The sequence below is a fragment of the Mercenaria mercenaria genome, chromosome 13 (assembly GCF_021730395.1).
Source record: "Mercenaria mercenaria strain notata chromosome 13, MADL_Memer_1, whole genome shotgun sequence".
NCBI classification, from domain to species: domain Eukaryota; kingdom Metazoa; phylum Mollusca; class Bivalvia; order Venerida; family Veneridae; genus Mercenaria; species Mercenaria mercenaria.
The window spans coordinates 28,607,345-28,630,311 of NC_069373.1; the positions used below are offsets into that span (position 1 = coordinate 28,607,345).

General features: G+C 35.6%; 2 protein-coding genes across 2 annotated transcripts; one reads left to right on the forward strand and one right to left on the reverse strand.

Moving 5' to 3' along the window:
- Positions 1-3,163: 3,163 nt before the first annotated feature.
- On the forward strand, positions 3,164-4,549 carry LOC123530463 (uncharacterized protein K02A2.6-like). The gene has a single exon (XM_045311239.2). The coding sequence runs from the start codon at positions 3,164-3,166 to the stop codon at positions 4,547-4,549; it is 1,386 nt and encodes a 461-aa protein (XP_045167174.2).
- A 2,097-nt stretch (positions 4,550-6,646) lies between these two features.
- On the reverse strand, positions 6,647-20,816 carry LOC123529147 (protein FAM8A1-like). Its single transcript, XM_045309366.2, has 5 exons — positions 20,397-20,816; positions 17,929-18,049; positions 16,954-17,095; positions 16,183-16,337; positions 6,647-11,666 (listed from the first exon to the last, which is right to left on the reverse strand). Exons 1-5 carry the CDS (start codon positions 20,776-20,778, stop codon positions 11,507-11,509), a joined length of 960 nt encoding a protein of 319 aa, XP_045165301.1. The 5' UTR covers positions 20,779-20,816; the 3' UTR covers positions 6,647-11,506.
- Between the last annotated feature and the right edge of the window lie 2,151 nt (positions 20,817-22,967).

Below are 22,967 nucleotides of genomic sequence, written 5' to 3' on the forward strand. Positions count from 1 at the left end.
GGTTCCAGAATAGCAATTGACACGTTCTCCATCATCGTCCCAACAGAGTATTCACCTTGAGGTGCATGTGGGAGTTTTGCAGGTTTATGTGAAGCGCAAATCATACATTTTTCATAATAGTTCTTTATGTCTCTTGTTATTGCTGCCAGTAAAAGATACGTCGTAATTTATCTAGCTTCGGTCAGTTCCTAGATGATCAGTTGTTGGTGTAGTATATTTGTGAAACAGACTATAGCAGAGACTCCTTATAATTTTAACTAGCAGATCCTCCCGCCAGTTCCAGAGTGACCACGCTTGTGGATAGTTTAATACAACATGTATTTATATAGTTAATACAACATGTATTCATAAGTCTTGTATATATTCTGTAAATAAACTGTAAATATGTATACCTTGGATTAATTATAGTATGTACAATTAAAGACAGAACAAATATCACAACATGGTGTCAGAATAAATGGACTATTAATTTGTGGAGTTTTGAACGGATTAAAATCAGTGCATATTAAATTACTTTGTGATTAAAATCAACATGGATATGTCAGGAATAACTCCGCCCAGAATGGACTGGGAAAGTTCTAACTTGCCAGAGGCATGGAACGGGTTCCAAAGACATGTTGAACTGATTTTTGAGGGACCGCTAAAAGCAAAAAAGGAAGAAGAACGACTGGCATATCTTCTCATTTGGGTTGACGATAAGGGCAGAGATATCCAGCAATCATGGAAATTGACGGGAGACGAAAAGAAATCGTTACAAACACATTTTGACAAGTTCAAAAAACACGTGCAGCCTACCTTAAACCCTGTGTTTGCTCGATATAAGTTTAACAATGAAACGCAAGGAATGGAGTCAATTGATCAATTCGTTACCAGGTTAAGAATATGTGCTACGAATTGCCGATATGGGGATAAAGAAGACGAAATGATTTGTGATAGGATTGTGTTTGGCACGAATAGCGCCAAGATTCGTGAGAAATTGATCAATGAAGGGGAAAAATTAACATTACCCCGGGCTTTACAAATTTCACAAAACGCTGAATACTGTCAACAGCAAATGGCATCCATGGCCCTTGGAGAAAAACCGAATAATGTGGATACCGAACAGAGAACAAGAAGACATCCTCCGCCAACATACTCTCAAAGACCCGAAAATTATGGATTCAAACAGTGTGGAAACTGTGGAATGAAACATAACTCTACTTCTCGTGCTTCCTGTCCTGCATTTGGGAAAACGTGTTTAAAATGCAGAAAACAAAATCATTTCATTAAAATGTGCCGCTCCAAAACAAGGGATGTACATGATATTGACAAGGACTATGTGAACTGTAGTGCTCATGGATCTAGCTACGAACATAAAAATGAAAACAGCAGCGCATGCGGATTTAGCTATGAAAACAGCGTTGAATACTTCATTGATACGGTAAGCGCTTCATCTTTTCCATCTCAAAGCCCAGACCGTGCCTTTGTTTCCCTTCTCGTTGGCCCAACAAAGCAAAGCCTCAAATTCAAGATTGATACAGGCAGCGCTGTTAACATTATTTCCCGCCAAATGTATGAAACACTTGGCCTGAGAAACCCCTTGGAACCCCCAGATAGTAAACTGACCTCATATTCTGGTGATATGATACAGGTCATCGGAAAAGTACGCCTGGAATGTGTACATAACACTTCCTGCATTGTCACAACCTTCTATATAGTGGATACTGTAGCCCCGCCTCTGTTAGGGTTGAGATCCTGCCTTGACCTTGGTCTCTTACAATTGACATACGCCATAGAAAAATCCCCGTCTACCGAAAATCAAGAAGCCATGACAAAACAGTCTGTTATGTCCGGGTATGGTGACCTTTTTAAAGGTATTGGTAAAATCCCAGGTAAATGTAAATTGTATGTGAAAGAAGGTGCTGTCCCTGTGGTTAACGCCCCTTGAAAGGTACCGGAAGCTCTTAAATTAAGGCTTGAACAGGAACTCCTACGAATGGAGAAAGATAAAATCATAATGAGGGTTACGGAGCCTACAGACTGGGTGAACTCTATAGTTGTCGTGGAAAAGCCCAAAACAGGTCAACTCCGAATATGTCTAGACCCCAAAGCCCTAAATGACTCAATATGCAGGCCACATTACCCTATGCCTACACTAGAAGATGTGACAGCAGATCTCAAGGGTGCGTCCCATTTTAGTATTCTAGACATTCCGCATGCTTATTGGAGCATAGAATTAGAGAAAGAGTCGTCAATGTTGACAACTTTCTCTACGCCGTTCGGAAGATGGCAGTACCTCAGATTACCGTTTGGTATTTCCTCATCCGGTGATATATTTCAACGGAAAGTTCATGAGATATTTCAAAATATTCCTGGTATACATGCCATTGTCGATGACATTCTAATCAGTGGCCGTTCTAAGGCAGAACACGACGAAAACTTGCGTAAAACGCTGCAACGCCCACGAGAAGCGGGCATCAGGTTTAATCCTGATAAATGCGTAATAGGTGTGTCTGAAGTGCCGTTTTTCGGGCACATAATCTCTGCACAGGGCTTAAAACCTGATCCAAGCAAAATAGAGGCAATTACGAGGTTAGAAATGCCAGACACGCGCGGGAAACTAGAAACGTTTTTCGGTATGGTCAATTACATGGCTAAATTCGCGCCAAACTTAGCTGAAATTACTGCCCCTCTACGGAACCTCCTTCAGAAAGATGTGGAGTTTGTATGGGACGATCCCCAGACACGCGCTTTTCAAGAGGTCAAGAGAATAATTACCAATGCCCCAGTTCTTGGTTACTTTGACCCAAACACGCAGCTTGTCCTTGAGTGCGATTCGAGCCAACATGGAACTGGCTGTTGTCTTATGCAAGAAGGTAGACCTATCGCGTATGCTTCAAAAAGTTTCACAAAAAGTGAAAAAATGTACGCGCAGATAGAGAAAGAGCTCCTGGCTATCGTATTTGGCTGTAAGCGTTTCCATCAATATACATAATGGTAGAGACATAGTGGTACATAGCGACCATAAACCTATCATTTCAATCATGAAAAAGCCCCTCTCTGCAGCCCCTCCCAGACTGCAGAGAATGTTACTGCAACTGCAGAAATACAAGCTTACTGTAGTGCATATAAGCGGTAAAGACATACCAGTGATTTTCTATCACGGCAGTCATTACCGGACACAATGCCGACGCTGATAGAAGGCTTAGATTTACATGTACATTCAGTCAGAAAACAACTGTTTGTTACTGACAGGCGGTTAGATAGTATAAGGCAAGCTATAGCGCAAGACAGATCTATGCAAATCTTGAAACAAACCATAGTCGAAGGATGGCCAGCAGAGAGGTCATTATGTAAAGCAGAAATACTCGATTTCTGGAATCACCGCGACGAAATGTCAGTGGAAGATTCCCTGATATTTAGAGGTCAAAAGCTGGTCATACCCAGTGAACTCAGATCTGACATGCTGAGTCAGGTATATACAGGTCATATGGGCGTAACAAAGACGACTGAAAGAGCCAAAGATAATATGTTTTGGCCAGGCATGACGAAACAAATATCCGAATATGTGTTGCAATGCGAAATATGCCTCAAACACAGGGATTCAAACCCGAAAGAGCCCCTAATGCCACATGAAGTCCCAAGCAGGCCGTTTCAGAAAATCGGAACGGATATTTTTCAATTTGATGGCAAAAGTTATTTAGTCACGGCTGACTATTATAGCCGTTTCCTAGAGATAGATTGGTTACGCGATATGCGCGCTGCAACAGTTATCACAAAACTGAAAGTGCAAATGTCGCGCTACGGCATATGCGACGTTTGCATCAGCGATAATGGGCCCCAGTTTGCATCACAAGAATTTGCAGAATTTTCCCGAAAGTGGAATTTCGAACATAGAACCTCTTCCCCATATCACCCAAGGTCAAACGGATTAGCTGAAAAGGGCGTCTCAATAGCCAAAAAGCTGCTTTTGAAGGCAAAAGAAAGTAACCAGGATCCATACATATCCCTAATGGAGTATCGTAACACACCCCTTGAATGTGGCTACACCCCTGCCCAATTATTAATGGGTCGTAGAACAAAGTCAGTTGTCCCAGTTACGGAAAAACTCCTAGAACCCAAAACTGTCCCGCCTTCCCTAGTTGTTCAAAAAATGCTTCAGGCAAAGGAAGTACAAAAAAGAAACTTTGATAAAAACAGCAAACCCTTGTGCCCCCTAAATGTTGATGATTATGTACGGATACAAATGGGAAAAACTTGGGAGCCTGGAAAAATTACAAAGAAACATGATGCAAGGTCATATTCTGTTGTAACAGAAGATGGTGCTATTTACCGCCGAAATCGCCAGCACCTATTAAAAACAAATGAGAATTTCCCCCACATTGACCCCATGCAGCTTAACATTCTAGCCGATCCTGGAAACAATTACAACGGCCCGCAGGAAAATTACTCTGCTAGCACAGGTAATGACCTCACACTATCTCAGACTTCTCAAGGTCCTTACATTACACGGTCTGGTAGAGTGGTAAAGAAAAATGAGCGCTATTATGACAGCCAGTGGGTAAAATGAGACTTTAGTTTAATGATAATCATGAATGACTGTGTAGTCAATTAGTTTTCAACAAACAAACAAGAATTAATGTATATACTTCCTATAATTTGCTGTTGTATTTTATGTGCATTTATTAATGTTTATTTCATGGAAATTGAATGCATTAAGAAATAATCTTGTACTTATGTATATTGATTTACTGGTGAACTTTAACCTTGTATGGACATTTTCGTTTATTACAAAACAAGGAAGATGTAGTATATTTGTGAAACAGACTATAGCAGAGACTCCTTATAATTTTAACTAGCAGATCCTCCCGCCAGTTCCAGAGTGACCACGCTTGTGGATAGTTTAATACAACATGTATTCATAAGTCTTGTATATATTCTGTAAATAAACTGTAAATATGTATACCTTGGATTTATTATAGTATGTACAATTAAAGACAGAACAAATATCACAACAGTTGGGATGTCATGAAAGTAATAAATAGCGAGAAGTGACACAAACTTTTTCAGTAGGAAGGGAACAATCTTTGTCAGTGTAAGAGTTATTTTGTTTATCAGTTTCAGTAGAAGGCTGTACACTGCCAGTAGTAGTTTCACTCTGTTTGCTGAGATTGTTGTGACTGGCACAAACCCGACATGGATTTCGGCAAAGGGCATCGACATTAAGAAAGGAGACGGCCTGGATGTTGTGTCAGCATTAGAGTGGGTATGTCGACATTAGTGGAAAAGTCCTGGGCGATGTGTGCTTTTCAGACTGTAGTGTCAATGTACTGGAGACATTGGGCCATTGGTTTGCAAGGGTCTTTAAAGTCGACGTACCAAGGAGACTGCAGAATTGTCCGTGGTAACACTTCTTCTCCATACACATATGATGGAAATGTTTGAGGGCAGTTACAACAGCAAGCAGTTCTATGTGGGTTACACAGTACTTAACTTTGAACAGCTGGAGATAAAGTCTTGCTCATGTAAACAAAATGTCTTCAATGTTTTGTACTTGACACTGTCCAGATGCAATGGTAGACCACTGGTAGGACACAAGAGTTGTTGAGCTTGTCAATGTTTAAAGTTTGAATAGCCTCATTTCCTTCGTTATATGAACATGAACTTGGAATACTAATGCACAGTCTAAACAAAGGCTTAGCGATCTTGTTGTACATAAATCTGATACAAATCTCATACATTATGTGGCCAGACCGAGAAATAACTTGGTCTTTTGCGTTGCTTGGAGTAGACCAGTCCTTTACAGCTTCAGTAAAAAGTTATTATGTTTATGTTAGATGTAGTGCCTTGCCCAAGGACACTCTTCATTGGGAGTAGCCAGCAATAGAACCCTGGGGCTTTCACCTCCAGAGAAAAGCGTCTTAGCCCTCTCCAGCCATGCGTCAACAATCTGATCCTTCATCAGTCTAACATTTGACCCTATACCGTGAACATTGAAAACTAAACAAAGGGATACATTGCACACGCTACTAAAATTTGCAGTTCTTGCCAGTTCAGGGCCGTAACTCTGGGGCCAATGGTCTGATATCGCTGAAAGAGCTCGAGATCTTAAAGATTTTAAACTTAGTGCAAGTATGATCAAAATCAAGAAAAATCAGGCTTAATGATGTCGGTAACACAAAGAAATGGTTTTGGATAAGCCTTAACGGATTTGTCAGATAAGCGTGGTGGGTTTCATGATGATTTCTGTCTTATTAGTCGTATGCAAACAGATCTTTTTTCTCTCCAAGCAGTAGCATCACATCATCACGATTTTACTAATGGCTAGGACACAAGACATATATTGTAAATATATTTTTTTCCAACATTCTAAAGCACAGAAAAGAACCACTTCAGTCTTGTTGTATGTGGGTGACATCTCCTAAAAGTTTTAGAATACAACCTTGCCAAAGCTCAATATCAAGCAATCTTATGATAGCTTTATGACTTTGAACCTTCTTTTAATTTGCAAAAAATTTAGTCACTTAATACCAGACTAAATATCATTGACAGGCAGTAGTAAGCAATATTTTCGCTAGTCTATACTTTCTGCTGTAGATATATTAACTTTGTATGTTTGATTCACTATTTTGCATAATAAATCACAGAGAAAAAAAAAACAACAAAATTCAGTATACAAAATAAATTTACTAGTTGTTATATCAGATACTTTGCCGAACAACAGAACTTCAATACCAAGTGCAAAAGGTTGTCTTTAATATCAAAATAAACTTTTGTGTAAAATTCTTTTGGAAAATCATTCTACAATGGTTCTGGGACTTCTTTTTATATGACAATAATGAGGGGAAAAAAACAGCACTTTATATATTTGAAATGCTGGAGCAAAATATGAAGTCCTCAACCATTACCTTGTTATACTGTGTCTTAACTTACTGGCTAGTTCCATTGTAGGGATAACACATGTATTCCAGACAGTTATACCTTCAAACTCTTTTGTATATACATTAAATACAAATTTTTATGCCCTAAATGCATATTTTTGACTAAGTCAAGGTTTATAACTCTGGTCTCCAAAACAAATTTACTTGCTGAATAATATTCCTGCATGGTTTCATGAATAGGATCTAGGACTTGGTCAAATATTTTTAAGGTATATCCAACACAAACTTTTAAGACATTTATGTGTATTTTTCACTAAGTTAAGAACCATAACTCTGGGCTGGTTGAGTGAAAGCCCAAACAGAACCCCAGGTGCACAACTTGACTATTCTGGCATGTATGCCAGAGGACTACTATGTTTCCCTAGTTTTATGAACCTCTGATGGATGAGAATGGATTTTACATGCTGTATAACAATTCTCTTACCATTTACAACTTTTAAGTCAAATATTTTTTGAGATGCATGTGACACAAATTTATTTGCCCTTTTATGCATAGATCTGGCAAAGTCAAGTGCCAAGAACTAGGGTTCTCAAATAGAATCCCAGGTGTACAACTTATGTTAAATAATATTCCTACACTATTTCATAATCCTAGGTCTGACACTTTTTTAAACAAACTTTTAGGCCCTTTTTATGCATATTCTTGACTAAGCTAAGGGCCATAACTCTTGTGTGGCTGTCTGAAGTCCCAGATAAAACTTCACACACTGAGTGAATATCCTGTGAGGTTTAATGATACTGGGTCAAATTCTTTTTAAGATATAACTGAAACTCCAGGATATTTTCACACGATCATGTTGCTTGTTGATCTAGGATATCAAGTCAGTTACCAAGATATTTAGTGACAGAAAGCAAGACAGTTAATTTAATCAATAAACAGTTTAACAAAACACTGACAATAAAATATTACTAAGAATTAAGTATTTTCAGATAAATATTAACAAATTTTCACATAAAAATAATCAACAATACTTTTTATACAATAATATTAATTAACATTTTAGTAAACAGTAGATTTGTTGTATTAACAATGCAATATATATATATCGGCTAATGATTGATGTATTGACAGTATAGTCTACCAGTTTCAGTTTGTTTTTAGTTTTTTTCTCAAAATTTCATAACACAGCTCGATATTTACCCAAAATATTATATCCGGATACGATTACACTTTTCTCCAGTTTGAACAATATATTTTACAAATTGTGATGATACGAAGACATTTAGCAGCAATTGGCAGTATCTGACATTGAAGTTTACGATTAAATTACCTCTTATTTAAATCTTTTCATAAAAAGTTATTTCGTTTCGCAGCCAAACATAGACGATCTACTTTCGATTTCAAAAACTACAAGAAATACAATTTAATGTTTCGCCGATTTGTTTATTTCTCGAAAAATAAGAATTAAAATCATTTTTAATATCTGTAGTAACTAAACAAACCAGTAAGAGCTTCTTCTTCCGAAAATTTATCCGTTTACTGACTGCAAAATTCATGTGTGTGTGTAGAAACCCACGCAAAGTTTATAAAAAATCATACGATGCGTGTATACGTTCAATGTGTGAGAATTAAGGCTGATCGGGATCGGCTATGTTACCTAACGCATCCAGACGATTCAGATTTTGTTTTTAAAAAAGCATTGTGTGCATTTCTGTAATTTTATATACGTTTTTATATGCTTAGAAATTATTAGACATGCGTATTTGCATTATTTCTGTACGTAATTTACGCTAATACACATCTTATCTGGAACCCTGTGGAACTATTTTTTGTCTTTCGCTGGATGTTACGCAAGCTTTGTAAGCCTGCGCAATTCATAAAATGCACATTTATGCTTAATGAGTTACATTCGAGTATTGCACAATTACAAGTCATAAATATGACAGATTACATCGTATATTGGTCATAACAAAGGGAATTCACACAACTTAACTTCATTCATGCAGTGAACTGTTTGAAGTTTGAGAAATCTAATGGAACTACATCCCTTCACTGTGTTATTTGGTCCGTTTAGACTTAGAGAATCGTTGGATAGCAAGGACTCGTCAAAACGATTTCATCGTTTAGCAGACTCAATAATAGAAAATATTAAAAGTTACTCCTGGACAAGTATATAATAAATAAAAAAGAAAAACATCCAATGGGTTTCCTCTATCTGTAGATATATATATATATATATATATACACAAATACAATTTCCATTGTACATTTACTTTACATCAAAAATTATTTGTGGTTGTGTGTTCAATTTTATCACATATATATTTCAATATTCAAAAGCAAAGTAACATCTATGTTGCGAATTGTAACAAGTCATTATAAATCAATGTTTTACTAATCAAGGTAGGACTAAATTAAACAGTTACTATCCTCTTTCTGAACTGTAATAGAAGTAGCATTCTTAACCTTTATCCTGCTAAATTTCTAAAATGAACTGGTCCATCATTCAATTTGGACCATGATCTTGATGTGCACTGGTCGCAAGAGCAGAATCACTCGCCGCTAGCAGGCTAAAAGTTAACTACTTCTTGAACTGGTCTAAAAAGATGGACCTTGAAACAACAGTTTTCTATTTTACATTTCTGTACATTGATACAAGAATCCAGTTAATTACGATGTATTATTATTTTTCTTTAAGGTATTAAACCCTAACAGAGTACCTCCTTTTGAGAGTATTCAATTCCTACCATAAACCGGCTTTGACTGAAATTTTTCAGGGGGATGTAGGTTCAAGCCTTACTTGGGACCATTTTTATTTTCCTTTTTTCTAGCAAGTTTTTACTTTTTTCAGGACCTATTATTGATTTATTATACAAAAGTGGATTTTTTTTTTCATTTGATAAGCGATTTCTTACTGTTCAAAGTGAATTTACCTCTGCAACTGAAGGGGGCAGACTTAGACATCTCTAAAAATACTGAGTTACATGCGGTAAAAGTTCTCTATTTTGCCTTTACTCTTTAGATTACATATTGTTGAAGAAATATAGGTAGGTTTTACTTCTGCCCTAGGATTATTTTTTAATGAAGTGAGCAAAATTTAAAACAGTCCCACAGGACTCGACCTTAATTTTTCAATGTTGGAGTTAGAATTCTGTCTCATTAAATCCGTTTACTTGAGGCACCCTAGAAAAAATGATAACGGCATTTTAATATAATTGTGTTTTATAATTGTTTACCAACAGTTTAATGTTTCTTTTATCAAAATTAATGGTATAATGAATTCTCTGCAAACGTTTTGAACAGCGGCCACCACTTTGAAATTTGTCTCTACTTGAGCTCGAGGAAACACCATAAATTATACAAAATTTAGAAAAAACGGCACAGTAAAAGTTGTTCAAAAATTGCAACGGTCAACTTGAAGAATATACCAAGCAAATGTCATTTTTTAAACATTACTATTAGGGGTCTAATACCTTAAACATGAACTGGTATATTTTTCATCATTTTGTGGCTGTATAAGTAGAACCAATGTGAAAATTTTATGGAATGTTATGTGCCTATTTTTAGTTATTTTATTCTAATATTTTTTTCAATGTAACTCCGTAAGACCAGACATAGTTACTGGTAAAACATACACGAATATCTGCTTGTTCCACCGCATTTGTTGAAATGTTAACAAAACAACAATACTACATTCTGACTAGAGCAAAAATGTGATAATTCATTAATAAAAATTGAGGGATCACAATAATAGCTTTACAACGAAAACAATTAACATCAAAAGTATATTAGGCTTAGTGGAATACAACTTCACAACAATTTACCCATCATACACAGAATCAAATATCAATATATTCCGTCACAAATATTCTTTCCTTACATCTTTTACAGAGTTCTTTAAAACCTCCTGTCAGATAATAACAATCTCTTTACACATAACTGTGACACAGGGGTCTACTTCTGATTTTACTAATGGTATGGTAGAAGTTTTTTCTTTATTCTTAACAAACTTTTCTGACACACTGAAAGTAAAAACTATTAAAACACTCACTATTATGATAATTGTTCAGATATAAACAAGTAAAAAAGATTAAAAAAAAACACCATAAAATACTGTAATGAGAAATAGATAATAAATTAAAGCTGTTCCTTTCCAAACAGAATTGTTTATTATGAAACAATATTTACACAATTATCCTTCATACTGTAAAAAATGAACAGTTTTGAAATTTCATTTATACTGAACATCTCTGCAAAAGTCTAGTACTTCTTATAGATATACCATTACCCAATCTCAAGAGTAATGATATCAAACACTGATCATCTTACAATCAAATTTTGTTACTTAAAAATAATCTCACAACAATCATATTTCTACATGCAAATGATGAAAAAAAAAGCAAATAGTCTGTAATTATCACTGGAAATGAGTAGAAATATTAGACATTAGTAAGTAACCTAGCTGTCTTATGTCTAAGGTATCATCTGATTTTCAATTTTATATTTCACAAGATTTACACAACTGCATTCTTCTACACCATAACCATGCTTTCATAAAACACACCACTTAAACATCAGCTATGTGCCTTTTTTCATTCAACATCTGCCAGTTTCTCTAGAGTATCTATATAAATATATCAGATCATCAGTGAGCCTGCTCGTGACGTCTGTTTTCCACCTCTACCACCACAGTTTGTGCTAACACATCATAAGCTGCACGGTTGTATCGAAAGAAGAAAACAGTGAGACATGCAGGAAAGAAAAAAGCCATACTGAAGTTCTTTATTATGGACCTTATTAGTGCACTGAAATACATAAAACAATATTATTACAGTATTGTATGTATGTGTAAATTTTCTTTTGAAAGCTAATTTCTGCCTTCATTTTCAAGAAAGTATTTCAAACAAAGGATATTCACCAATTAATATCATTTTTTTCATTTCATCATCTTTTGTTTTGCTTTACATTTTGATAAACTAAATATTTATGGATAAGATTCATTTAGAAATAAGATAAATGTAAGAAGAGAAAGCTTTTAAAAAGTAAATTGAAAATGAACTAAACATTTGTCTTTATACTGAAGCTGACATGTTAGTAATGGGCAACAACTCTTGTAAAGGTTTTATGTGACATTCTATTGTACTACCCTGTTCTTTTATAATTTTACATTTATCATTTTTTATCAGACATTAAACTAAGAGGGCCATGACAGCCTTATATTGCTCATCTGTGTTTCTGAGCTTGCTTGGCCATTTTAGTAGAGGATCATGCAAGTAAAAATATCTTTAATTATTTTGAAACTAGAGCTGCTTTTGAGAAAAGCGCATTTCTCCCACAACTGCCTAATCATCTGAATAGTTATGTATCTGAGTCAACCATGCACCAATGACTTAAAGTGTGGATACTGGCAGCAGTTTTTGGTAATTCAAGGGCCATAATTCCGAAGTGCTTGGGCCGATTTGGCTAGTTATCAAACCTGGCCGAGGACTTATTGGCAAACACATTTTGTTTAAGTTTGGTGAAGATCGGATGAGAAATGTTTGACTTAAGAGTGTGGACAAGATTTGTGACAGACTGACTGACACACAGACAGGAGTAAATCAATATGTTTCCAACCACAGTGGTGTGGAAGACATAATAAGGTCAGTGTTTTCTAACATGAAGATTTTAAAAGTTTTAGCTACATAAATACGTGTGGGTAATGTGTTGGCGTGAGGGAATGATGACATAGAATACTTAGAGGCAATATCAAACAAGAGGGCCACAATGGCCCTATATCGCTCACCTGGGTACCATTGCTCTTAATGATAAGATCAAGGTTTGACAAAGATCACATAGGCATACACATTAAATATCACCAGGATAAATATTTTCTTGTAACAGTCCCTTTTGACCTATGGGTCACATACTAGTCAGGGCCAATCTCCATACCAAGTTTGAGGGTCCTAGGCTCAAATGCTGCATTTTGTACTAGCATGACTATTCCTTACCCTGGAAGACTTAAATAATATTTAAAACGGTTAAACCAATCTCATTAGATGCTGCTGAGGTATATTCATTTACATAAAATAAAGGGAGGTTATTTGTCATAAATTCAATCAAAAGTTATTTACCCTGATTGTCCAAGTCCATCTGATAGCATAAATGACATTTCAAATCAGTATCTTCACTGGTTAGTGAGATACATCCATTTTAATTTGAAACAAAGGAGGTAATTTGACATAAAATCAGTCCATAGTTATCTACCCTGATTTTCTCAGTCCAACTAATGACAATAATGGAATTTCAAATGAGTCCTATAAATACTTACCGAGATAAATCCATTTTTAATAAAATCATGGGAGGTAATCATGCACTGGCATATGCACGTAGAAGATACAGAGTAACAACAATATATTAGAAAAGTATTCATATCGATATAAGTTCAATCAAGAGTTATCTAACATGACTATTTCTTACCATGGAAGACATAAATAACATTTCAAACCAACCTCATAAGAAGAAAAGGGAGGTAATTTATCACAAATTCAGTCAATACATTTTTGTATGTATCTTCACTGATTGTCCAAGTCAATCTGATGGCATAAATGAAATTTCAGATCAGTATCTTTATTAGTTACGGAGATATACCCATTTTAATTTGAAATAAAGAGAGGTAATTTGACATAAAATCAGTCCATAGTTATCTACCCTGATTGTCTCAGTCCAACTAATGACAATAATGGAATTTCAAATGAGTCCTATAAGTACTTACTGATATAAATCCATTTTGATTAAAATCAGAGGAGGTAATTAGGTATAAAATAACTCCGGAACCTTTGTTGGTTCTGACAGATTCATCATGGAATCCAAGATTTATTGTTGTTGAAGATATTTTGCAAGTTTGTATCAAATCAAACCATAAATGAAGTCTCTATATGGCTGCAAAAGCCAAAACAGCAAATTTTGGACCTTTAAGGGGCCATAACTCTGGAACACATGATGGGATCTGGCCAGTTTTTGAAAGGAACTGAGATATTATGCCAATACAAGTTGTGTGCAAGTTTAATTAAAGTTGATTGCAAAATGTTGTCTCTATCGTGTTCACAAGCCAAAAATAGGAAATTTTGGCCCTTTAAGGGGCAATAACTCTGGAACCCTTGATGGGATCTGGCCAGTATTCGAAGGGAACCGAGATATTATGCCAATACAAGTTGTGTGCAAGTTTGATTAAAGTTGATTGCAAAATGTTGTATCTATCGTGTTCACAAGCCAAAAACAGCAAATTTTGGTCCTTTAAGGGGCGATAACTCTGGAACCCAAGACGGGATCTGGCCAGTTTTCAAAAGGAACCATGATATTATGCCAATACAAGTCATGTGCAAGTTTTATAACAGTTGATTGCAAAATGTGGTCTCTTTCATGTTCACAAGCCAAAAATGGTAAATTTTGGCCCTTTAAGGGGCCATAACTCTGGAACCCATGATTGAATCTGGCCAGTTTTTGAAAGGAACCGAGATGCCCATACAAGCTGTGTGCAAGTTTGATTAAAATCAAATACAAAATGTGGTCTCTATCGTGTTCACAAGAAAATTGTGAATGGACAGACGACAGACGAAGGGTGATCACAAAGCTCATCCTGTCACTATATGACAGGTGAGGCCTAAAAAAAAATTCTATGTTTCCGGTAACATGCTTAAAAAAAATAGGGTAGGTAGGTCGGAAAAATTTTTTTGGGGGATTTTTTTTTTATTAAGTGAGACTTTTCGGAAATTATTTTTATGTCAAAAAATGAATACAAATAAGGGGGTTATGCTTTTAGAGCATCAGTAAGATGATTTCTAACATCACCGAACATGTTTAAAGCATAAAAAGTGAAGTTTTGCAACTTTTTGTTAAAAAGATGAAAAAAATATTCTCCGAGGCCATAAAATCATTTAGGGTCGGGCCAAAAATTTAGGGTAGGTCGGGATACCGGAAACAAACAATTTTTTTTTATGCCTGAGCTAAATATAGTCTTCAGAGAAGAATGTATTTTTAAATTTTCCATACAACCATATACAGGAAATTAGCCCCACCCTTAGGCTGCCAAGTTTTTAACTTACCAAAATGGCTTGAAAGAATTTGGTAAAGAGTCATCCAATGAACTAGCAGTAGGTCAAATTATTTTGAAATGGAATCAGGGGTTTGCGGGAAGAAGATAGAAGTTTTGTATATAGTTATGTAGGGAAAATTTGCTCTGGCCCCAGGTGGCCATTTTTTTCCACAAAACAAAGAGTTGGAGGAATTTAGTAGAGGGTCACCCAAAGATCATTTTCAAATCAAGCCAGCACTTTCAGAGAAGAGGTTTTTCTGAGTTTTCTATATAGCCATACAGGGGAAACTAGCACCACCCACGGTGGCCAATTTTCTTCAACAAAAAGAATTGTTTGAAGGAATTTGGTAGAGGGTCTCTTAAAGAACATCACTGAGATCATTTTGAAATTAGGCAAGCAGTTATAGAGAAGAAGATTTTAAAGCTTTCCATATAGCTATACTGGGAAAACAATGCCCTTCTTTTTTAAGAGACAGAATGATTTGAAAGAACTTGGTAGAGGGTCGCCCAAGGAACATTTTTGCAATATTATTTCAAAATTGAGCTATCAGTTTCTGAGAAGATGATTTTTAAAGTTTTGCCTTTCAGTTGCCATGGCAAACAAAATTCTGCATGGATGACCTAGATTTAAAGAAATTTGAAAGGGGACCACCCAAGAAAACGTTTCTGTAAATTTGGTTGTCACTGGCATTGTGGTTTAGGAGGACATGTTTTTTAAAGAAATTCTGGATGACAGACAGACAACAGAAGACGGACATCCAACAATCCTAGCGCTAAAAGCTATATATTCTTGACTATTAAGAACCGTTCTCACAGAATTCTCAGTACAACAGTTTTAAAGAGAACTATTGTGCGTGTTATTCGACCTGGCGGGGCTGAGTTAATCTCTGACTTATGCAAATAATGGTAATCTCATAAAACGAGCAAAATAGGTAGAGCAATATAATTGTTTAATTCCGTAACCAATAACTAAAATTCAACGTTACATTGGTTACAATGTTAAGTAGATGGCCACTGAATAAGAAATCAGGCTGCCGAATATACTACATATCCTGCACAATAATGCAGTGGACCGTCGCGAAACCCCGCCCCACCAGGTCGATTAAAACGCACAATAAAACTTTAATCAGTGTCCACTATTTTCAAATCTACTGAAAAGGAAAGGTGTGCAAAATTTAGAGCTTGAAAGCAAAGCTGAATTTTTTTTCTTTTTATTTTCTAAAAATAATTTAACATGTGGCGCTTACTTGAAAAATCCTGGATCTGTTGCACCAACAACTAAAATATGTCCATTTCTTATGTTTCTAATTTCAGAAAACGAAACAACACGTAACTGCATGATCTTCTTGCCAGGGGTGGCACCACCTATGGACCCAGCATAGCCCTGTCTCAAACACATTGTCTGAAAAGAATGATTCCATGTAAGTTTGAACTTCAAGTTAAATTTGTAGAAAAACATAAAACTACTGAACCGTAATAGTTTTAACTCCTTTTTAAGTTAATATAGTAAGTTTTAAAACTGGTAATTTTATAATAATAACTATCACTAAAAATTTGCCAAGTCAAGTCCAATGTTATTGTTAAATTAATCTAGAAACTAGCCACCTAAAATGAACACTGGTGTACAAGGGGGTTGACATCTTAATGAGATGATTAAGTACTATCTCTCAAAAACATTACTGCCCCTTAAAAATACTTTTTTTTCAGGTAAATTTACACATAGTGGGTGATCTTCTGTGAAATATTCAACAAATGACCCCAGTAAGGAGTTTGACATACAAGATTTTCACACACAAGAAGTGCTGATGAACATGTATACGTCTACATCACCATCAGTTTTGAGAAGGCATAAAATTAAACACAGCTGTGCACACAATCACCCGACTGGTGGCATTCTTCAGATAATCCAGATTACATACTTCTGTGTGTTGGGTGGGGGAGAGGGTATGATGAACTGTAACAGTCATCTTTAGATGTTGATATTCACTACTGTGTTTTCACTATTTACATGAACCTACCTCCACCAGGGTTATACACAATCTGTTTACAATTTCAAGAGCTATCAACTCTGAAGTCAAACTGAACATTTTATCATAATCCAGCTCTCCGATGTCAGAAATAAATGGAAACTGGGCATCTATGTCCAAAATGTCCTCATTCCTGAAACAGAATAAAGCCTGTCTGCTGTAAAATCATATAATTTCTTGGGCAGAAAATTCTGTGGTTTTGACCAAAATGACTATTTAATAGCAATACTTATTCATGGATTTCAAATTTTGAATACAGAAAGACCAGGGAGTTTTATTTGTTCTGTGAGATTTAATTTCATGGATTCTCTCAACCCCGTCCCCACAAGTATGAATTATGACATAATGTTACATACATGCACGTGTAGGTTTAGTGAGCAATTAAACAATATCATATTTCTAATGCCTTAATTTTATATAAATATATTTTTTTTTAAATGCATTTTGTTCATTAAGAGACTTATTATTCAAGTTAATCACATATTTTCTGTAACTGATGTCAAATATTTGTCAAAGGCAGAAATATTTGATCATTATAGTAACCTGATGAAGGTATTCTAAATACCGAAACCGGTAGTTAAATCAAATAACAGTCTTAAACTTTTCTGGTGTTTGGGCATGTTGTTCTCCCCTCCCACCCTTGTACAGCATTATAGTAGAAAGTAGTCCTGAATCCACTGTTTTTTATTACCTCCCTTTATGGCTCACACTGTATATGTACAACATTTAAAGAAGTGCTTTTCTAATAATGTAATTATGTATAATTGCTATTTGAACAACTTCACTGTATATCATTAAATTATGTTTGTTGTCAATCTTAAGAGTGGACTTTTCAAATTCCACCAATTTACTCAATTCTCATATATATTACTTATACATTCCAAATTATTTCTTCAATTTATTCAAGTTATTACATCGCATTCTAAATAAAATTTCATACATGTAGACAACTGAACTTGCTCTTACATATATCCCATCTGCCTGAGAACTGCTACAGTGACAAGTATCTTGGTGTAAAAGAGAAGTATAAAGTCAAGGAATTCTGCTGTCACCCTTCTCCATAACATCGGTACCTTGTACTGTGTTCCTGCAAGCAAGATATAAACATGTTCCATAGAAACTAATGTTTTCATACTTAATACAGTTTATAAGGAATAAAACTGCATCTAAATTGATCTTTTCTAATTAATCAGCAAGCAGTTTTTTTTCTTCTATTTTTTCTTTTGAAACAGTGACAATCTCTGGCAACTGAGTCAGGGAAGTGACTCATTATGTCAGTGGTTACAGCACTGCCCTTCCACCTGTGCAACCCAGGTTAGAATTCCACCTCAGGAACTTGTGATTTTTCGTCATAAAATTCTATCCTCTACAATTTCTGATACGCTCTTCGAGTTGTACATGTATGATGGGCCAGGGGACTTTTTGGCGAAATGGACTTTCTATGCCAAAATGGCATACATCATCATTAATGATGACTCCTTTGAATAGGGGAAGTGTTACGGTCGCTTACGCATTGCTTGTTTCGACAATAAAATTTCATATTCGGTATGTCTCCAACTAGTCCAAATAATCTGAAGTTAGAACTGATTCTGAGATATTTTCACAATAGAGCAGAATCCTTCTCTTTACGTTCAAACCAGTAAAGACCTTTTCTGTGGTGAAAACATTTAGGTAAAAACAAGATCAGGCAATACATTTGTATACTTAAACGATGAAATTGTAAAACAAAATAAAACTGAATCATTTTATGTTTTTAATAAACACTAATAGTAAAAGATGTTAATAAAGCATAAACACTATATGTTTTATTTGGCTACCTCGCTGTTTTTACATGTCCGCCATTTCACTCTTGATGCTGACTGCGGTTATCGATCACGTTACACGAACAGGAGCAGTATAAACTTCAGGGTGCATTGTTTAAAACAGTGACAAACTCACTTTTAGACATTTATTCACAAAAACATCAATTGAATGGAAGGAAAAAATGGATATTCTTTCTATTATTGGTATCCTAAAATTTCACTAGTATTTTTGTTTTTTAATAGTTAAAATGAGATTTAAAAATCGCCGTGGAAAGTTCACCACAAAAAAGGTCCTTCCTATGTTGTACATGGAGGAGAGATATTGACCTGTGCAAAAATTATCACAATATCGCGACTCACGTACAATTAGTTGGACTAGTCTCCAACCAGATTAAGATCTATTTACAAAATTACAAAAAAAGGAATAAAGGCAACAGTTAACTTTATGACAACAAATTATAGCTCTTCCCCAGCAATTATCGTACACACTTTTAACAAGGTATATAACAGTCGAGTACAAAATAAAAAAGTGGAAAACCACAGGTCGCCCCAACACAACATAAACGAAAATGTTGCTGGCTCTGTTTGATCCAGCCTGTTCATGGACGGTAGTGGAAATGCAAGCTACCATCCACACCCTCTAGCCCCGGGATGAGCAGAACTCAATAAGCATCAGGGCTCCAGATAATTTTTTTGGCCTAAGAGTATTTACTCATCATAATTTTTGTGAATGAGTAAAACGGTAAAATCTGAAACTGACTACGCGTAATTCTACTCCTGAAAATTTGTAAATGTGAAAAAAGACAGAAATCAGTTTTATAACATTAATAATTTATTGGGTGTAACACCCATGAATTTGTTTGCAGTTCAGTCAAGTTTTTGCTTCTTTTTTCTCCCTTGGCTTGCTAAATGGCTTTACACTCCCTACCGAATCCAACAGAATATTCAATATACATTTAACTATGTTTTGGAGATCATTTTTGTTGGTTTAAGGAGTAGAGTGTTTGTTCACTTTTTACATTCTTAAAGAGACATTTCTGTTGTTTACTCCGCACCAGAAGTTGATATTTTAAATCGACACCGCTTTAAAATACACTACCGTACCATCAATATTAATTCACAACTATTTGATTTACGCACGCATTGAGTGTATAATATAGTTTAACCTAGGTTTGTAGAGTACCATTCAATGAGTGTTTACGTTCAATGTGGGAGAATTAATGCCAACCTTGCTCTGTTACGTAAAGCATCCAGATGATTCAGATTTTGTTTACGCTAGAAAAAAGTCATTGCGTGCATTTCTGTAATTAAATTCATATACGTTTTTATACGCTTAAAAATTTTGAGACATACGTATAGTGTATTGGATTATTTATCTTGTATTTCAAAGCGTAATTTACGCTAATACAAATCTTATCTGGAGCCCTGAAGCATACACACCCGATCCCTAGCCACTTCCAATGTTTTTTGTTGAATGTTCTGGATATCTCGTCGACAAGTGCCTTTAAATTGAAGCCCTGTTAATTATCTAGACTAAACTAAAAGGGCTGAACAATTTGTTTCAATACTACACATGACAAGTTTTTCATTCAGACATTCATATTAAAATGTGATTCTCATAATATCACTGACCTGGACCAGTGTGTTCTGTATCTTGCGGAATACCAGGATGTATCTGACCATTTGCAACTCGGTTAACTTGTGGTCCCCTAATGTTCTGAGTAGCTGATGCATTTTGTGCTACTGATGAAAGCATTTGCGACTGAATTGTACTAAATGCAGCCGCCATTCTGTACTGCCACAGCCAGCAATGCAAAACCTGTGCATATTCCCTAGCATTTCTGTACTGTAATTCATTATGCTGAAGTCCTTGACCGTACACGTTGGATGGATATTGTGAATATAACGTTGAAGTTGTTGTGTTATTCTCTGCATGAACACTTCTGTACTTGTTTTCATCGATTTCTTTATTATTCGTCGAATTTCTGTCATTTTCCCTTCCCTGGTCAGCCATGATTACGGCACTTTATTTAAATAGTACACTGTGAGAATTATGATTACGCACCCTACTTAGGCTGAAGACGGCAAAAAAAAAAAAAAAAACAACAAAAAACAGAGATATTAATGACGTGGATTTTATCAAACAATGTAAACATTAGTTAATATAAGCTACTTTCAAACAAAACATCACTTATCCTGTAAAAATTCAAACAATCGATCTATACTGGATAAGAAACATGAGAAAAGCACATATTTTATAACTAAAAGCTAAGATGTTGAGCCAGAAAAAGACTGATTCAACGTACTAAAAGATGTTTTGTACAGCACAATGCATAACTGATGCTGCTAAATATCAGGAGATGATACAGGAGAATTTACAAGTGATACATATTTACAACATATGCTAAATTTAAGAGATTACATTGCATTCCTTAGTACAATGGTTAAAAGCAGTTAAAACAATTTTAATTAAGAAACTGAAAATAAAGATGCAAGTGTGAGCTGTTTAATAGAAAAAAAATGTTTTGAACTGATAAGAAATGTTTTTTTAAAGATAAACAAAACAAGAGCTGTCTCCTTAGGATGACACATGCCCCCGATGGCACTTTGAATGAATAGTTATGGCCGATGTTAGAGTTTAGGACCTTTGACCTACGGAGCTGGGTCTTGCACGCGACACATCGTCTCACTGTGGTACACATTTATGCCAAGTAATTTGAAAATCCATCCATCGATGACAAAGATATGGACCGGACATGCCCATCAATGCACTATCCTTTAACGTCTAAGTGTGACCTTGACCTTTGAGCTACGGACCTGGGTCTTGCGCACTGCACATCGTCTTACTGTGGTACACATTCATGCCAAGTTATTTGAAAATCCATCCATCGATGACAAAGATATGGACCGGACACGAAAATTGCGGACAGACCGACAGACAGACAGACGGTTCAAAAACTATATGCCTCCCTTCGGGGGCATAAAAAGTATCTATATTTCGTAGTCAGACAGTGTTACCACTGGACCACAGCGTTCACTCTTTCTCAGCCTTTGTTTCAATTTATTTGAGGTTGTGCCTGCCGTGAAGCCATCACAACTGGCATGACCCCAACATGCCCCCTAAAACAGAAAAGTTGTTTGTATTCAAGAGAAGCGTATTGGAACTGTAGAGATGTTTAATACAGCTTTGGCAAAGAATGTTTTTAGATTTCCAAATTATAATCATTGAACAAATAAAATCTGAAAGAAGATCTTTAAATTAACTTCATGTTTTATTATTATTACTTCTGCTACTACCTGTGTCTTAAGAGTATTTGCTGCAACAACTCCAACTCCACGTGCACGCACTTGAACAAACATTCTCGCTATTTTTATGATTTTCCTCATAACTCACTACCTTTGTTGATTTGAAGTAAATAGTTGTACTCATGACTTAACTGTCACACGAGATGCACATGCTTATGACAAAATAACTATACCGTTCCACCTGACGCGAGCTACAAAAATCTTGCATTGGGGCAAAATCTAATAGTAAACTAACTTCTCATGATGCCTAGAATGGAACTAGAATATAAACTTTTAGACCAATCAGAACTGTGGTTGTCATGAAATCGTACTTTTAGTGTGACTGATTAGAATATCTGCTAAGTGTAGAACTTAGTAGAATTTAGATGAATAAAAAATTATCAATCAACGTTTCTCATGGTCTTAAATGATACTATATATTAGCTGGTAGAATCTTTTTAAACCCCGGTGTTCATATATTTTCTATTTTAAGTATCATAAATTATAAATCTAGGTGTCATGGAATTGGACGCATATGGCACGCAAATTGTCCAATAATTACATAAACTCAGGTTCACGGTCGAAAAACTAGGATTAACGATAAGAAACCAGGTCATTTAGTTTTTCGAACATTAATCCTAGTTTTTCGACCGTGAACCTGGGTTCGCGTAATTATTGGACAATTGGCGTGCCATAGACGCAATGATAATTGTTCAAGTAATTCTTTCAAACTCGTGTAGAAACTCCATGTTTTCTCATCACACTTCTTTATCTGTTCAGCTCCTAACAACTAGATTGGGCAAGTACGTTATTTGAACAGAACCTCCTTACACTGTAGAATATCTTGTTATTCATCCACATATTGACACTTATTCTGACCATGACAGACATCATCTTAGTTTTTTTCAGAAATCAAAT